General features: G+C 43.1%; 1 protein-coding gene across 6 annotated transcripts in view; it reads left to right on the forward strand.

Moving 5' to 3' along the window:
* Positions 1–19,265, forward strand: part of LOC115102810 (growth factor receptor-bound protein 10-like) — a 92,587-nt gene that overhangs the window by 15,042 nt on the left and 58,280 nt on the right. For 2 of the 6 annotated variants that reach the window (XM_029623141.2, XM_029623150.2), the window contains exons 1-3: positions 8,138–8,229; positions 8,498–8,557; positions 11,859–11,932. In XM_029623141.2, coding sequence (XP_029479001.1) covers positions 11,930–11,932 — 3 coding nt within the window. In that variant the 5' untranslated portion in view covers positions 8,138–8,229; positions 8,498–8,557; positions 11,859–11,929. Of the gene's footprint in view, positions 1–8,108; positions 8,230–8,497; positions 8,558–11,858; positions 11,933–19,265 lie in introns of those variants that run through there. The other 4 variants (XM_029623158.2, XM_029623164.2, XM_029623123.2 and 1 more) reach the window with 2 other exon arrangements.

The following is a 19,265-nucleotide window of genomic DNA, read 5'->3' on the forward strand; positions in this document are numbered from 1 at the left end:
TGCGTCACTCTATTAGCGTCACGAAATACATACTATGGAACGCCGTTTGGGTCTTTGCGTGTCAAAAAAGATACAGTAGCACTGTCAAAGCTGTAGAAAAAAAGATGTGTTTACATTACTGCGTTGGTAATAAAGCGTCATTTGTTTGACGGCAACTTCTGGGGTAGCAAGCTTTGGCTTGGTATCTAGCTAGCACCAATACAATCAGCCTGAAAACAATGACCAGTAGAAACTGCAGTGATTTTCATTATTCTTAGCAATGATTTAGGAATCCTTGTATTAGCTAGGTTGCCACTTGTTGTTCACCTATTGAAATTGAACTTCAGTTCATGAAAATAAATAGTATTTGATCACCTACCAACCAGTAAGAATTCCAGCTCTCACAGACCTGTTAGTTTTTCTTTAAGAATCCCTCCTGTTCTCCACTCATTACCTGTATTAACTGCACCTGTTTGAACTCGTTACCTGTATAAAATACACCTGCCCACACACTCAATCAAACAGACTCCAACCTCTCCACAATGGCCAAGACCAGCGAGCTGTGTAAGGACATCAGGGATAAAATTGTAGACCTGCACAAGGCTGGGTGGGCTACAGGACAATAGGCAAGCAGCTTGGTGAGAAGGCAACAGCTGTTGGCGCAATTATTAGAAAATGGAATTAGTTCAAGATGACGGTCAATCACCCTCGGTCTGGGGCTCCATGCAAGATCTCACCTCGTGGGGCATCAATGATCATGAGGAAGGTGAGGGATCAGCCCAGAACTACACAGCAGGAACTGGTCAATGACCTGAAGAGAGCTGGGACCACAGTCTCAAAGAAAACCATTAGTAACACACTACGCCGTCATGACAACGACTCGAAACACACAGCCAGGGCAACTAAGGAGTGGGTCCGTAAGAAGCATCTCAAGGTCCTGGAGTGGCCTAGCCAGTTTCCAGACCTGAACCCAATAGAAAATCTTTGGAGGGAACTGAAAGTCCGTATTGCCCAGCGGCAGCCCCGAAACCTGAAGGATCTGTAGACGGTCTGTATGGAGGAGCGGGCCAAAATCCCTGCTGCAGTGTGTGCAAACCTGGTCAAGAACTACAGGAAACATATGTTCTCTGTAATTGCAAACAAAGGTTTCTGTTCCAAATATTAAGTTCTGCTTTTCTGATGTATCAAATACTTATGTCATGCAATAAAATGCAAATGAATGACTTAAAAATCATACAATGTTATTTTCTGGATTTTTGTTTTAGATTCCGTCTCTCACAGTTGAAGTGTACCTATGATAAAAATTACAAACCTCTTGTAAGTAGGAAAACCTGCAAAATCGGCAGTGTATCAAATATTTGTTCTCCCCACTGTACGTAAATGCAAACAAAATTACTTTTTGGTGTTTGTTTGTGTGTGTGTGTGTGTGTGTGTGTGTGTGTGTGTGTGTGTGTGTGACCTTTTATTTAACAAGTCAGTTAAGATCACATTTTTATTTACATTGACGGCCTACCCCGGCCAAATCCTGACGACCCTGGGCCAATTGTGCGCCGTCCTATGGGACTCCCAATCACGGCCGGATGTGGTACAGCCTGGATTTGAACCAGGGACTCTAGTCACTCCTCTTGCACTGAGATGCAGTGCCATAGACCGCTGCGTCCATGTGTGTGTCTTAACTATTTAACTATACTAGAATGCTTAGAAGTCCGCTAAAATGTTAAATATCAGATATCGGTATCGACCAAAAATGTAATATCTGTGCATCACTAATAATAATCAATCATTTTGCTCTTTATTTAGCCATCTTACATATGAAACCATATTTATTCATAAAAAATGTGAATAACTCACCACAGGTTAATCAGAAGGGTTTGCTTGAAAGGATGCACAGAACTCTGCAATGTTGGGTTGTATTGGAGAGAGTCTCAGTCTTAAATCATTTTCCACACACAGTCTGTGCCTGTATTTAGTTTTCATGCTTGTGAGGGCCGAGAATCCACTCTCACATAGGTACGTGGTTGCAAAGGGCATCAGTGTCTTAACAGCTTGATTTGCAATATGAAGAAACTCTGAGCGCAGCCCTTTGCAGAAATCTGGCAGTGGCTTCTGATTAAATAACATTTTCACAGAACCGCTTGATGCAATTTTGATAAGGCTCTCTTGTTCAGATACTGGTAAGTGGACTGGAGGCAGGGCATGAAAGGGATAACGGATCCAGTTGTTTGTGTCGTCCGTTTCGGGAAAGTACTTTTTGGGAAAGTACCCAGCTCACTCAGGTGCTTCACTATACCACATTTGACATGGTCTGTAACCTTGAGTTCATTTGCACACAAAAAATCATACAGGGATGGAAAGACCTGTGTGTTGTCCTTGTTAATGCAGACAGAGTAGAGCTCCAACTTCTTAATCATAGCCTCAATTTTCAGCCGCACATTGAATATACAGTTGAAGTCGGAAGTACATACACCTTAGCCAAATATATTTAAACTCCGTTTTTCACAATTCCAGGCATTTAATCCTTGAAAAAAGTCCCTGTTTTAGGTCAGTTAGGATCACCACTTTATTTTAAGAATGTGAAATGTCAGAATAATAGTATAGAGAAATGATTTATTTCAGCTTTCATCACATTCCCAGTGGGTAAGAAGTTTACATACACTCAATTAGTATTTGGTAGTATTGCCTTTAAATTGTTTAACTTGGGTCAAATGTTTCGGGTAGCCTTCCACAAGCTTCCCACAATAAGTTGGGTGAATTTTGGCCCATTCCTCCTGACAGAGCTGGTATAACTGACTCAGTTTTGTAGGCTTCCTTGCTCGCACACAGTTTTTAAGTTTTGCCAACAAATTTTCTAAAGGATTGAGGTTAGGGCTTTGAGATTGGCACTCCAATACCTTGACTTTGTTGTCCTTAAGCCATTTTGCCACAACGTTGGAATAATGCTTGGGGTCATTGTCCATTTGGAAGACCTATTTGCAACCAAGATTTAACTTCCTGACTGATGTCTTGAGATATTGCTTCAATACATCCACATAATTTTCTTTCCTCATGATGCCATCTATTTTGTGAAGTGCACCAGTCCCTCCTGCAGCAAAGCACCCCCACAACATGATGCTGCCACCCCAGTGCTTCACGGTTGGGATGGTTTTCTTCGGCTTGCAAGCCTCCCTCTTTTTCCTCCAAACATGACAATGGTCATTATGGCCAAACAGTTCTATTTTTGTTTCATCAGACCAGAGGACATTTCTCCAGAAAGTATGATCTTTGTCCCCATGTGCAGTTGCAAACCGTAGTCTGGCTTTTTTTATGGCGGTTATGGAGCAGTGGCTTTTTCCTTGCTGAGCGGCCTTTCAGGTTATTTCGATATAGGGCACATTTTTACTGTGGATATAGATACTTTTGTACCTGTTTCTTCCAGCATATTCACAAGGTCCTTTGCTGTTGTTCTGGGATCGATTTGCACTTTTCGCACCAAATTACATTAATCTCTAAGAGACAGAACGCATCTCCTTCCTGAACGGTATGACGGCTGCGTGGTCCCATGGTGTTTATACTTACATACTATTGTTTGTACAGATGAACGTGGTACCTTCAGGCGTTTGGAAATTGCTCGCAAGGATGAACCAGACTTGTGGAGGTCTACAATTTTTGTTTTCTGAGGTCTTGGCTGATTTCTTTCGATTTTCCCATGATGTCAAGCAACGAGGCACTGAGTTTGAAGGTAGGCCTTGAAAGACATCCACAGGTACACCTCCAATTGATTCAAATGATGTAAATTAGCCTATCAATAGCTTCTAAAGCCAAGACATTTTATGGAATTTTCCAAGTTGTTTAAAGGCACAGTCAACTTAGTTTATGTAAACTTCTGACCCACTGGAATTGTGATATACGTAATTATAAGTGAAATAATCTGTCTGTAAACAATTGTTGGAAAATGTACTTCTGCACAAAGTAGATATCCTAACTGACTTGCCAAAACTATAGTTTGTTAACAAGAAATTTGTGGAGTGGTTGTTAACGAGTTTTAATGACTCCAACCTAAGTGTATGGAAACTTCTGACTTCAACTGTAGTTGCGGAGAGTCCCTGTAATTGTAGATTCAGATCATTCAGGCGAGAAAAAACATCACCCAGATAGGCCAGTCGTGTGAGAAACTCATCATCATGCAAGAGGTCAGACAAGGGAAATTGATGGCCAGTAAAGAAAACGTTAAGCTCGTCTCTCAATTTTAAAAAACGCGTCAATACTCTGCCCCTTGATAACCAGCGCACTTCTGTATGTTGTAAAAGCATTACATGATTGCTGCCCATATCACTGCATAATGCAGAAAATACACAATAGTTCAGGGGCCTTGCTTTAACAAAGTTAACCATTTTCACTCGTGTCCAAATCTTCTTTCAAGTTGTCAGGCATTCCCTTGGCAGCAAGAGACTCTCAGTGGATGCTGCAGTGTACCCAAGTGGCGTTGGGAGCAACTGCTTGAACGCGTGTTACCACTCCACTATGTCGCCCTGTCATGGCTTTTGTGCCATCAGTACTGATACCAACACATCTTGACCAGCAAAGTCCATTTGATGTCACAAAATATCCTCTCATGTCCTGGTTTCCAGTGGTTTGCAGAAGAGGATTTCTTCTTTAATTGACCCCCCATAAACGTAAAGGACATATACCAGTAACTGTGCCAGGCCAGCGACGTCTGTTGACTCCAGCTGTAACGCATATAATTCACTGGCTTGTGTGCGAAGCAGTAATTGTTTCAAAACATCTCCTGCCATGTCACTGATGCTTGAAACAGTGTTGTTTGATGAAGGCATTGTCTGTATAGTTTTTCTGGCCTTTTCCCCCAGCATTGTCCCAGCCATATCCGCGGTAGCAGGAAGAATTAAGTCCTCCACAATAGTATGGGTGCTTGCCTGTCCTAGCCATTCGGTAACTCACCATATAAGACGCTTCTAGCCCCTTCTTATTAATGGTATCTGTTGCTTTTATTCATGACTTACTACTCGAAAGTCGTCTTTATTCTCGCTCAAAAAACTCCTGTGGCTTCTTGTTCAAATTGTCATGTTTCGTTTCTAAATGTCTGCGCAAGAGTGAAGGTTTCCTGCAAGAGAGTAACGGTTAATGTTATTGGATGTTAATTATTTGACTAGGCTACCTGTATTTGGCATTGTGTTGTTATTTCGCTGAACACTAGATGGTTTAATTTTATTTTTGGCAGTGAAACGAGGCTATTTAGGCGAGAGAGAAAAAACTCACCCAAATATATAGCCCCAATGGAAAATATAAATGTTAGACAGGTTAAAGAAGGATTTTTAAGCCTTGCTTCAATTGAGACATACATGTAACATGTAACAGATTTAAGTGCCTTTGACTGCAATTCTGCTGCGTTTTTCCACGCTTAACAGTTTCCTGTGTGTATCAAGAATGGCCCACCACCCAAAGGACATCCGTCCAACTTGCCACAACTGTGGGGACCATTGGAGTCAACATGGGCCAGCATCCCTGTGGAACGCTTTCAACACGTTGTAGTCCATACCCCGACGAATTGAGGCTGTTCTTAGGGCAAAAGGGGGTGCAACTCAATATTAGGAAGGTGTTCCTAAAGTTTTGTCCTCCCAGTGTATATGTCCAAACTCGTAAAATCTATGGTTCTGGTCTAACTGTACATGTATGAAAACGTTTTGTAAGGTAATTGTGGTTTGAGTTGGGGGGGGGACCTCCTAAAGGGCATTCAGCTCCATTCAGTGAGAAACTGTGCTAGGCCTAAGCCTGCAGATGACTGTGTCATGTAAATGGCCTGTATTTCAGGGGAAATATTTACAAGTGTTTGTATTTGTACATGTAGGCTTTCAATAGGTTAATAGGATACTGCCTTTAAGATGTTCAAATATACCAAAGGTCCAACTTGTTGTTGAACTTTCTCCTGTCTTGACCCAGGGATTGGATGAGGCTTTAGCTACATGTCAACACTCACAGGAAGCACCAGCAAAGTATTGGTTGTAGTGCTTGGAATAACAGCATCATTGTGCCAGTTGCTGTTTCTGTTTCTCATAAGTTTTAAAATGTGATCTTGTCTGACTGACCAGGATTCTCAGACAGTGGTTGCAACAAAATACTTCATAATCTGATCTGCACCACCTTTTGTATCTGTTTTCATCTGGGTTCTAATGATCAACACCACCAACCAGGCCGGGTGATAAAGGTAGTCTATAAACCTCTTGAGAATGATTTAGAAAAGCAACATAAAAGCTTTTTTAAGTGAGGATGTTCACTGTAGGTTTAATTTCCACACACCACATGAGTACAGTAGTTTCAACTTAGAACTTTTGAACAATCATACCATAGCCTTTAACTAAGACCTGTGCTGTTTGCTGCTAGCAGCTGTTCACTATTTAGGCTAGTGTTTACTGACCTGTAGAACTACACTCAGCAAAAAAAGAAATGTCCCTTTTTCAGGACCCTGTCTTTCAAAGATAATTCGGAAAAATCCAAATAACTTCACAGATCTTCATTGTAAAGGGTTTAAACACTGTTTCCCATGCTTGTTCAATGAACCACAAACAAATAATGAACATGCACCTGTGGAACGGTTGTTAAGACACTAACAGCTTACAGACGATAGGCAATTAACTTAGGACACTAAAGAGGCCTTTCTACTGACTCTGAAAAACACCAAAAGACAGATGCCCAGGGTCCCTGCTCATCTGCGTGAACATGCCTTAGGAGGCATGTGCTGCAAGGAGGCATGAGGACTGCAGATGTGGCCAGGGGAATAACTTGCAATGTCTGTACTGTGAGACGCCTAAGGCAGCACTACAGGGAGACAGGACGGACAGCTGATCGTCCTCGCAGTGGCAGACCACATGTAAGAACACCTGCACAGGCTCGGTACATCCGAACATCACACCTGCAGGACAGGTACAGGATGGCAACAACAACTGCCCGAGTTCATCCAGGAACGCACAATCCCTCCATCAGTGCTCAGACTGTCTGTCCATTATAGGCTGAGAGAGGCTGGACTGAGGGCTTGTAGGCCTTGTTGTAAGGCAGGTCCTCACCAGACATCACCGGCAACAACGTCGCCCATGGGCACAAACTCACCGTCGCTGGACCAGACAGGACTGGCAAAAAGTGATCTCCACTGACGAGTCATGGTTTTGTCTCACCAGCGGTGATGGTCGGATTCACGTTATCGTCAAGGGAATGAGCGTTACACCGAGGCCTGTGCTCTGGAGCGGGATCGATTTGGAGGTGGAGGGTCCGTCATGGTCTGGGGCGGTGTATCACAGCATCATCGGACTGAGCTTGTTGTCATTGCAGGCAATCTCAACACTGTGCGTTACAGGGAAGACATCCTCCTCCCTCATGTGGTACCCTTCCTGCAGGCTCATCCTGACATGACCCTCCAGCATGACAATGCCACCAGCCATACTGCTCGTTCTGTGCATGATTTCCTGCAAGACAGGAATATCAGTGTTCTGCCATGGCCAGCGTCTGGGACCTGTTGGATCGGAGGGTGAGGGCTAGGGACATTCCCCCCCAAAATGTCCGGGAACTTGCAGGTAAGGTTCCTTGGTGGAAGAGTGGGGTAACATCTCACAGCAAGAACGGGCAAATCCGATGCAGTCCATGAAGAGGAGATGCAGTACTTAATGCAGCTGGTAGCTGGTGGACACACCAGATACTGACTGTTACTTTTGATTTTTACCCCCCTCCTTTGTTCAGGGACACATTATTCCATTTCTGTTAGTCACATGTCTGTGGAACTTGTTCAGTTTATGTCTCAGTTGTTAAATCTTGTTATGTTCATACAAATATTTACACATGTTAAGTTTGTTGAAAATAAACGCAGTCGACAGTGAGAGGACGTTTCTTTTTTTGCTGAGTTTATGTGGGTTAAGATGTGCTCTGTGCTATATTAGTGTCCACTGTTCTGAAGCATTTTAGTTGAATTAACGTCAGTCATGAAGCTACACACTTGAAGAAGGATGTTAACCCAAAACGTATGTGTATGCTATCCTTGATGCAGTAAAAATAATTGTAAAAGATCATCAAAAACTTTTTTACTGTGGCTGCTTTAGCTACATTTTTGCATGTGTAGTTTCATTAATCTCTCCTGTTTTCTTTTACAGGTTCTTGCACCATCTATCAAAAGTGAATGGGAAAACCCGGAGAACAGAGATTGAGAAATAGCTCCATAGCATGGCTGTGGCCGGATGTCCAGATTATTTTCTACACCATCCAAATTATCAGGTAAATAATGCATGTCTTTTACTAGACGTTGTGTACCATCTGTATTTCAGTACATTGACCTCTTTGTCTTTGTTCTTGAGTGTTCATGTGTAGATTTCAAATGTTTTCATGTGCCAGAGATATCAATTCATTTGGAATAGCAATTACGAATGTTACAATTGCTCTCATTTACTACTGTGATGTTTTCTGTTAAAACCTTTGGCTTAGACCATAGTTTAACCACACCATCTATAAGACCTAGCTTCAAAAATGATTTGTTTTCTTTCAGTAACTTTGAGCGTTTACTTGAGCCTGGCTGCAGGGCCAGTTGGGCGGGGTTTTCACTTTTGTGAGTATTCCATTGGTACTTTTTCACAAGGCAAGTTCAAGCAAGCACAACTAAAGTGTTAAAATGATTTTAAATACTATTTGAACCCAGGTCTGCCATATTTTATAAGCTCTTTATTAGCTGTGGTAATATTATAGTGTTTGCTGAAGCAGCACCATTTGGGATTTGTAACTCTTATTTACACAAGTCATAAACGTAAAAATAAGAATAATAAAATGCTCTATATGCATCTAACATATGGACCTGTATATAAAACTATACATGGAGTGGTTAGGAAAAGACTGTTTGAACAGTTCCCCTGCTATAAGCCCTCCCTCACCCCAGAGCCAGAGCCGAGGGAAGGCGGGAGAGAGAAGTAAAAACCAGAGCCCCACTCTCTCAGCTGGGCCGTAACAAAAAAACCTTGCTGTGAATGTACCTGTCATGGCCAATAGATTTAGTGGCAGAGCATGAATGAAAACAGAAGAGCCAATGAATGGCAGTGGCATGGACGCACATTCCTTTGGGCTGAATACATTGATGGTGATTCACATGTTGCCTGGCCCAGCATGGGGAATCTGGACCCGCCGTAAGACCTTCACATGTTGCCTGGCCCAGCATGGGGAATCTGGACCCGCCGTAAGACCTTCACATGTTGCCTGGCCCAGCATGGGGAATCTGGACCCGCCGTAAGACCTTCACATGTTGCCTGGCCCAGCATGGGGAATCTGGACCCCCAGCATGGGGAATCTGTAAGACCTTCACATGGTGCCTGGCCCAGCATGGGGAATCTGGACCCTGGACCCCGTAAGACCTTCACATGTTGCCTGGCCCAGCATGGGGAATCTGGACCCGCCGTAAGACCTTCACATGTTGCCTGGCCCAGCATGGGGAATCTGGACCCGCCGTAAGACCTTCACATGGTGCCTGGCCCAGCATGGGGAATCTGGACCCGCCGTAAGACCTTCACATGGTGCCTGGCCCAGCATGGGGAATCTGGACCCGCCGTAAGACCTTCACATGGTGCCTGGCCCAGCATGGGGAATCTGGACCCGCCGTAAGACCTTCACATGGTGCCTGGCCCAGCATGGGGAATCTGGACCCGCCTGTAAGACCTTCACATGGTGCCTGGCCCAGCATGGGGAATCTGGACCCGCCGTAAGACCTTCACATGGTGCCTGGCCCAGCATGGGGAATCTGGACCCGCCGTAAGACCTTCACATGGTGCCTGGCCCAGCATGGGGAATCTGGACCTGGACCCGCCGTAAGACCTTCACATGGTGCCTGGCCCAGCATGGGGATCTGGACCCCCGCCGTAAGACCTTCACATGGTGCCTGGCCCAGACCTTCACATGGTGCCTGGCCCAGCATGGGGAATCTGGACCCGCCGTAAGACCTTCACATGGTGCCTGGCCCAGCATGGGGAATCTGGACCCGCCGTAAGACCTTCACATGGTGCCTGGCCCAGCATGGGGAATCTGGACCCGCCGTAAGACCTTCACATGGTGCCTGGCCCAGCATGGGGAATCTGGACCCGCCGTAAGACCTTCACATGGTGCCTGGCCCAGCATGGGAATCTGGACCCGCCGTAAGACCTTCACATGGTGCCTGGCCCAGCATGGGGAATCTGGACCCGCCGTAAGACCTTCACATGGTGCCTGGCCCAGCATGGGGAATCTGGACCCCTTCACATGGTGCCTGGCGTAAGACCTTCACATGGTGCCTGGCCCAGCATGGGGAATCTGGACCCGCCGTAAGACCTTCACATGGTGCCTGGCCCAGCATGGGGAATCTGGACCCGCCGTAAGACCTTCACATGGTGCCTGGCCCAGCATGGGGAATCTGGACCCGCCGTAAGACCTTCACATGGTGCCTGGCCCAGCATGGGGAATCTGGACCCGCCGTAAGACCTTCACATGGTGCCTGGCCCAGCATGGGGAATCTGGACCCGGTGCCTGGCCCAGCATGGGGAATCTGACCTTCACATGGTGCCTGGCCCAGCATGGGGAATCTGGACCCGCCGTAAGACCTTCACATGGTACCTGGCCCAGCATGGGGAATCTGGACCCGCCGTAAGACCTTCACATGGTGCCTGGCCCAGCATGGGGAATCTGGACCCGCCGTAAGACCTTCACATGGTGCCTGGCCCAGCATGGGGAATCTGGACCCGCCGTAAGACTGTCAGCAGTGGTCTCAATCAACGGATTAAGCGGATTGTTTTAACCTTTTTGTTTTTACATTGTCTGTTTCCACGTGCAGCAGTTCAACCCCAGTCCAGTGGGAAATAGACTATCAATCAGCCTGGTCACCTGCCCTGTAGAGGAGAGTTCAACCCATCCAGCCCTAAAGGGCTATTTAGGAAGCCTGTGCTGTGGGGATTTTAGCTTGTCATCCACCACCCACCCTCCCTTGGGCTTTCATTGTGGTTAAGGCTAAAGAATAGAATATGAATAGGCTATGTCCACTTTTCCAGTATAAGACACACTCGTTTAGTCATGCCGCTAAACACAAAGTATCTCAACTAGCTTAACAGTTCCTAGAAGTAGCTATCCTATGCATCTGATCTCTTCCTCGACGGGCTCATTCACACTGTCAGTTTTTTAATTGGTAAATAATGGGCAGAAACTGCCTCTTTATCCTGGGGTTATATAACTAGTAAATGTTATGGGATTCTGGGCTCAGCTCCAAGGCGGTGTTGGAGAGGGAGCGAGAGAGAGCTGGGTGAACTGACTGGAGGTTTGCCACGGCACTCCAAGGTTGGACTATTGAACTGGATTTTATATGGATGGAATTGTCTCAGTTTTTGTACTTTCAATTAGAGCTGGACCAAAATCCATATCGCAATAAATTGCATGAATTGATGCAATAACGTTAAATAGAACTCTACATTTTTTAATCCTTTAAACTACTACTAGTATGATGGATATTGTCCCATTAAAAATCACCCATATTAGGAAACGTATATAATTTCAAACTTCACATTTAGTAGTATAGTAGTATAGGCTACTTACAGTAAATGAACGATATCAGCAGAAGTGATGGATCATTTCCGGTTTATCGTCCCAGCTCTACTTTCAATTAAACACTGTGTGAAAGGTCAGGTGTTTGTAGTCCTGTTATGAGTTTGTGCTTATGGTCTGGGATGCCAGTGAAGGAGAATTGTATATTCTGAGTCATGTTCATTAGTCACCAAACAGAAGAAAATGGTCAGAAACATTGAGGGTCTGGACACAAACGTTTCATTTTCTGTTGCAAAAAGTTTTCAAGCGTTTTACGTTGCGTGCCCTAATGAACAGAAGTCTGGTTTTTCTTTGTTTGGTAGATCTGGAGGGTCGCATCATGTTTCCGTGTTGGGTCAGTCAGTGATGGATCGATAGACTTCTGTCATCAAAGATGGTACAGTATATAATAGTGCAGTACATACAGTGGGGTCTGAAATGATTGACACCCTTGATAAAGATGAGCAAAAATGACTGTTAAAAATAAATAATTAAAATACTAAACTATATTGTAGGGGGAAATTATATTATTTTATACTAATACGATTGCTCAAATAAGAAGATTTTGTTAACAAATAATAATTTTGACACCCCTAAAGATGATTCTAAATACAGTAGCAATGACTACGTCAAGCTTGTGACTCTACAAAGTTGTTGGATACATTTGCAGTTTATTTTGGTTGTGTTTCAGATCATTTTGTGCCCAATAGAAATTAATGGTAAATAATGTATTGTTTCATTTTGGAGGCACTTTTATTGCAAATAATAATAGAAAATGTTTCTAAACACTTCTACATTAATGTGGATGCTACCATGATTACGGATAATCCTGAATGAATTGTGAATAATGATGAGTGATAAAGTTACAGAAGGTCAAAGATCACAGCTTGACGTAGTCATTGCGTGCTAGGAATATGGGACCAAATACAACATGTTTGACTACTTTATTTGTAAGAATCTTTTGGGGTGTCAAATTTTGCCCCCATAATTGATGACTTGTTCAACAAAATCTCTTTCTCTGAGCAATTGAATTAGTATAAAATAATAAAATGTCCCCATTTTTTGGAACATACAATGTAGCTCAGTATTTAAATAATTTATTTTCTATTATTTTATTTGATCATCTTTATCAAGGGTGCCAATCATTTGGGACCCCACTGTAATTGATGTAGGCCACCGTGTAGGGTTATGATCTTTAACAGTTCATGGACACATGGATTGCCTTCTCGCTTTGGTTTGCTTCTAATAGGTCTTTGGGTCACAGTGTCTGTCGAGTTAACTTTATTGATCCCCAGAGGGGTGACTGGGTTTTGCCACCAGCGGCAGACATACAAAGCCAGTGAGACAGTTACGTGAAGGTTCACTGGCGGTGCCAGACATACAAAGCCAGTGAGACAGTTACGTGAAGGTTCACTGGCGGTGCCAGACATACAAAGCCAGTGAGACAGTTACGTGAAGGTTCACTGGGGGTGCCAGACATACAAAGTCAGTGAGACAGTTGCGTGAAGGTTCACTGGCGGTGCCAGACATACAAAGCCAGTGAGACAGTTACGTGAAGGTTCACTGGCGGTGCCAGACATACAAAGCCAGTGAGACAGTTACGTGAAGGTTCACTGGCGGTGCCAGACATTTTTCACCGGGGAAGTTTTTTTAAAAGAAGGACTGTCCAGCCAGCGATCCCAGTTGATTGGTGTTTATTCTGACCATAGACACAAGGAACCACATTAGATGGCTGTAGATTTGTGATTCCTCGCTTGCATGTCAATATCAGACGGGGTATTTTGTAATAAAACATCATAATAACAAAACAAAAAAACAGTAAATATAAGTACCTGACAATAGACACAGGGAAGCACATTAGATGTGCAGGACAATTGTATGTTGATGCGTGTAGTGTTGTGATTTGTCTGTTAGCATGGAAATAACATACCGTTACAATTAGAGCATGCTAGCTAACTCGCTCTTACAGCAAATACATACAGAAGCACATCCCAGGATGCCCCCAATATCTAACAGGCACCGTACACATTTATACATCAAGACATGTACGTAATGAACTCGTACACATTGTAAATATGAAAATAGAATAAAGTATTTCAGGACGTGACCTACCAATTGCCTGTCAATATCAGACTGGGAAGAATTTACGTTCGTGATCTCCCGCTATCTGAAAGCATAACCAATGGTATAATACCTATCGATATGTAAATTCAACCAACCAATGGGAATACATAAACATTGAATACATATTTCTGCAGTGTCAAGTGGAAACATAACCAACCCTGTTACACAAGCAAAATACACTTGACTTTCAATACATCCTCAAAAACGTTAATAATGTTACCTGAGAAGATCCTATAAATGAGGGGATACATTTCATAGCTTACTATTATTGTAGCCAGGCTGCCTTGCTAGATACTAGCTCGTTTTTACAACTCTGCAACAAGTCAAGTGCAACAATTTTGAAACTGTCTGTCTGTTGGTCATACGTTCTCCATGGTGATCTCTCTGCTCTTGTCCGCCTGTAACCGCTGTCCTAGTAAACAGTCCAACCTGGTCTCTCAAAAGGTGAAATGCTTTTACAGGTTGAGGGGCTTAATATGATAGTAGAAACAAGATCATAGGTCCATCACAGCCTAATCCAGCCTTCCAGGAATCTAAACTCAGACCATCTCCTGTGCATGAGGCACTTTGAGGGTGCTACACACCGTTAATCATGTTAGAGTTCAAAGCCACAGAGCCGCTCTGACTATTGTAACATATGTCCACACTCGAAAACAGCCAATGCAATGAGGTTCGTAAATATGTAATAATGAACCATCGGACTATGGCTGCTACACAGCTGTGGACTTAGTATTGAGCTCAGGAGTCTGTGTTAAATAGTATTGTGGTTAGTTTAATGTTTTAGTGTACTGAATAGACTAGGCATATTCCTTGGAAACAGGTTGGCCTACTTGCTAAAGTAGTTTCCATTTGTCAAGATGGCTTACTGTTTCAGTTTATACTGACTGTAAAATGTAAATAGGATTCCGTGCAGGCCTAAACTCTGAAGAAAATAAGTGACATTTAAAGATGCACTATGCAGAAATTGCTCCACCATTTCCTGGTTGCTACAAAGGGTACCACTTTACTAACCCACCCAGTATCATAACACGTAACGACACGGTCATAACCATGTCATAACAGCTGACATAACTTGTTATAATATGGTCATAACACTGTCATGACACATATTTAGACCTGTTGTGACATATATTGTGTTATTTTTTGGCTGGTTATGACACCTACATACAGTGTGTCAAAACCTACCACACACGTCAAAACATTCCATTACACCATAAATTACATGTCAACATTATGTTTATGCTATATATATATATATATATTTTTAAAATTGACAATTAAAATTAAGTGATTGTTATTGTGCACATATTGATGTCAGACATGCACCTACACCAATGCTGTGTTGCTGATGACTGGAATGAATGCAGCAGCAGATTTCAGGAGCAGGACAAGACACCCTCTTTTTGACTGATATACGGGCATGTACGGCATTATTATGATGTTCATAATGCTTCATGACAGTGTCATAACATGTATTTTCTTAGTCCAGTTGACCCAGGATGGCCATAATGCTTCATGACAGTGTCATAAAGTGTATTTTCTTAGTCCAATTGACCCAGGATGGCCATAATTTTTTATTTATTTTTATTTCACCTTTATTTAACCAGGTAGGCTAGTTGAGAACAAGTTCTCATTTGCAACTGCGACCTGGCCAAGATAAAGCATAGCAGTGTGAACAGACAACACAGAGTTACACATGGAGTAAGCAATTAACAAGTCAATAACACAGTAGAAAAAAAATGGGCAGTCTATATACAATGTGTGCAAAAGGCATGAGGAGGTAGGCGAATAATACAATTTTGCAGATTAACACTGGGGTGATAAAAGATCAGATGGTCATGTACAGGTAGAGATATTGGTGTGCAAAAGAGCAGAAAAGTAAATAAATAAATACATAAAAAAACAGTATAAAAACAGTATGGGGATGAGGTAGGTGAAAATGGGTGGGCTATTTTCTTAGACTATGTACAGCTGCAGCGATCGGTTAGCTGCTGACGGATAGCTGATGTTTGAAGTTGGTGAGGGAGATAAAAGTCTCCAACTTCAGCGATTTTTTCAGTTCATTCCAGTCACAGGCAGCAGAGTACTGGAATGACAGTGTCCAAATGAGGTTTGGCTTTAGGGATGATCAGTGAGATACACCTGCTGGAGCGTGTGCTACGGATGGGTGTTGCCATCGTGACCAGTGAACTGAGATAAGGCGGAGCTTTACCTAGCATGGACTTGTAGATGACCTGGAGCCAGTGGGTCTGGCGTGTCAATAATGTTAGTCGAGGGCCAGCCGACTAGAGCATACAAGTCGCAGTGGTGGGTGGTATAAGGTGCTTTGGTGACAAAACGGATGGCACTATGATAGACTGCATCCAGTTTGCTGAGTAGAGTGTTGGAAGCCATTTTGTAGATGACATCGGCCAAATCGAGGATCGGTAGGATAGTCAGTTTTACTAGGGTAAGCTTGACCCAGGTGGTGAAGGAGGCTTTGTTGACAGGAATAAAAGCCGACTCTTGATTTGATTTTCGGATTGGAGATGTTTGATGTGTCTGGAAGGAGAGTTTGCAGTCTGAGCCAGACACCTAGGTACTTATAGATGTCCACATATTCAAGTCGGAACCATCCAGGGTGGTGATGCTATGACGGGCATGCGGGTGCAGGCTTAGCGATCGGTTGAAAAGCATGCATTTGGTTTTACTGCGTTTAAGAGCAGTTGGAGGCCACGGAAGGAGTGCTGTATGGCATTGAAGCTCGTTTGGAGGTTAGATAGCACAGTGTCCAATGACGGGCCGATATATGAATGGTGTCGTCTGAGAGGTGGATCAGGGAATAGCAAGAGCAACATCATTGATATATACAGAGAAAAGAGTCCCCGAGAATTGAACCCTGTGGCACCCCCATAGAGACTGCCAGAGGACCGGAGCATGCCCTCCGATTTGACACACTGAACTCTGTCTGCAAAGTAATTGGTGAACCAGGCAAGGCAGTCATCCGAGAAACCGAGGCTATTGAGTCTGCCGATAAGAATATGGTGATTGACAGAGTCGAAAGCCTTGGCGAGGTCGATGAAGAGGTCGATAATGCTTCATGACAGTGTCATAAAGTGTATTTTCTTAGTCCAGTTGACCCAGGATGGCCATAATGCTCCATGACAGTGTCATAAAGTGTATTTTCTTAGTCCAGTTGACCCAGGATGGCCATAATGCTTCATGAAAGTGTCATAAAGTGTATTTTCTTAGTCCAGTTGACCCAGGATGGCCATAATGCTTCATGACAGTGTCATAAAGTGTATTTTCTTAGTCCAGTTGACCCAGGATGGCCATAATGCTTCATGACAGTGTCATAAAGTGTATTTTCTTAGTCCAGTTGACCTAGGATGGCCATAATGCTTCTTGACAGTGTCATAACATGTATTTTCTTTGTCCAGTTGACCCAGGATGGCCATAATGCTTCTTGACAGTGTCATAAAGTGTATTTTCTTAGTCCAGTTGACCCAGGATGGCCATAATGCTTCATGACAGTGTCATAAAGTGTATTTTCTTAGTCCAGTTGACCCAGGATGGCCATAATGCTTCATGACAGTGTCATAAAGTGTATTTTCTTTGTCCAGTTGACCCAGGATGGCCATAATGCTTCTTGACAGTGTCATAAAGTGTATTTTCTTAGTCCAGTTGACCCAGGATGGCCATAATGCTTCATGACAGTGTCATAAATTGTATTTTCTTAGTCCAGTTGACCCAGGATGGCCATAATGCTTCATGACAGTGTCATAAAGTGTATTTTCTTAGTCCAATTGACCCAGGATGGCCATAATGCTTCATGACAGTGTCATAAAGTGTATTTTCTTAGTCCAGTTGACCCAGGATGGCCATAATGCTTCATGACAGTGTCATAAAGTGTATTTTCTTAGTCCAGTTGACCCAGGATGGCCATAATGCTTCATGACAGTGTCATAAAGTGTATTTTCTTAGTCCAGTTGACCCAGGATGGCCATAATGCTTCATGACAGTGTCATAAAGTGTATTTTCTTAGTCCAGTTGACCCAGGATGGCCATAATGCTTCTTGACAGTGTCATAACATGTATTTTCTTTGTCCAGTTGACCCAGGATGGCCATAATGCTTCTTGACAGTGTCATAAAGTGTATTTTCTTAGTCCAGTTGACCCAGGATGGCCATAATGCTTCATGACAGTGTCATAAAGTGTATTTTCTTAGTCCAGTTGACCCAGGATGGCCATAATGCTTCATAACAGTGTCATAAAGTGTATTTTCTTAGTCCAATTGACCCAGGATGGCCATAATGCTTCATGACAGTGTCATAAAGTGTATTTTCTTAGTCCAGTTGACCCAGGATGGCCATAATGCTTCATGACAGTGTCATAAAGTGTATTTTCTTAGTCCAGTTGACCCAGGATGGCCATAATGCTTCATGACAGTGTCATAAAGTGTATTTTCTTAGTCCAGTTGACCCAGGATGGCCATAATGCTTCATGACAGTGTCATAAAGTGTATTTTCTTAGTCCAGTTGACCCAGGATGGCCATAATGCTTCATGACAGTGTCATAAAGTGTATTTTGTTAGTCCAGTTGACCCAGGATGGCCATAATGCTTCATGACAGTGTCTTAACATGTATTTTCTTAGTCCAGTTGACCCAGGATGGCCATAATGCTTCTTGACAGTGTCATAAAGTGTATTTTCTTAGTCCAGTTGACCCAGGATGGCCATAATGCTTCTTGACAGTGTCATAACATGTATTTTCTTAGTCCAGTTGACCCAGGATGGCCATAATGCTTCATGACAGTGTCATAACATGTATTTTCTTAGTCCAGTTGACCCAGGATGGCCATAATGCTTCATGACATTGTCATAACATGTATTTTCTTAGTCCAGTTGACCCAGGATGGCCATAATGCTTCATGACAGTGTCATAACATGTATTTTCTTAGTCCAGTTGACCCAGGATGGCCATAATGCTTCTTGACAGTGTCATAAAGTGTATCTTCTTAGTCCAGGTGACCCAGGATGGCCATAATGCTTCTTGACAGTGTCATAAAGTGTATTTTCTTAGTCCAGTTGACCTAGGATGGCCATAATGCTTCATGACAGTGTCATAACATGTATTTTCTTAGTCCAGTTGACCCAGGATGGCCATAATGCTTCATGACAGTGTTATTAAAAATATGATGAGAAAGCATGACTGTAAAGAATTCATTATAACAACTAAGGATTTAAGAAACAAACTTTCAAACGAAAGGAAACTTCTTGAAAGGGAAAAACTCATTGTAATAAATGTGGGTTTTGACACTTTTATGTAGGTGTCATAACCAGCCATAAAATAACGCAATATATGTCACAACAGGTGTAAATATGTGTCATGACAGTGTTATTTTTTTCTTTATTTAACAAGGCAAGTCAGTTAAGAACAAATTCTTATTTTCTTTGATGGCCTAGGAACAGAACCTACCGTAGTCCTGGTCCCAACTGCCTGTTCAGGGGCAGAACGACAGATTTGTACCTTGTCAGCTGGGGGATTCGAACTTGCAACCTATAAGTTACTAGTCCAACGCTCTAACCACTAGGCTACCCTGCCGCCCCATATTATGACCATATTAA

Source organism: Oncorhynchus nerka, linkage group LG3 (assembly GCF_034236695.1).
Source record: "Oncorhynchus nerka isolate Pitt River linkage group LG3, Oner_Uvic_2.0, whole genome shotgun sequence".
Taxonomy (NCBI): domain Eukaryota; kingdom Metazoa; phylum Chordata; class Actinopteri; order Salmoniformes; family Salmonidae; genus Oncorhynchus; species Oncorhynchus nerka.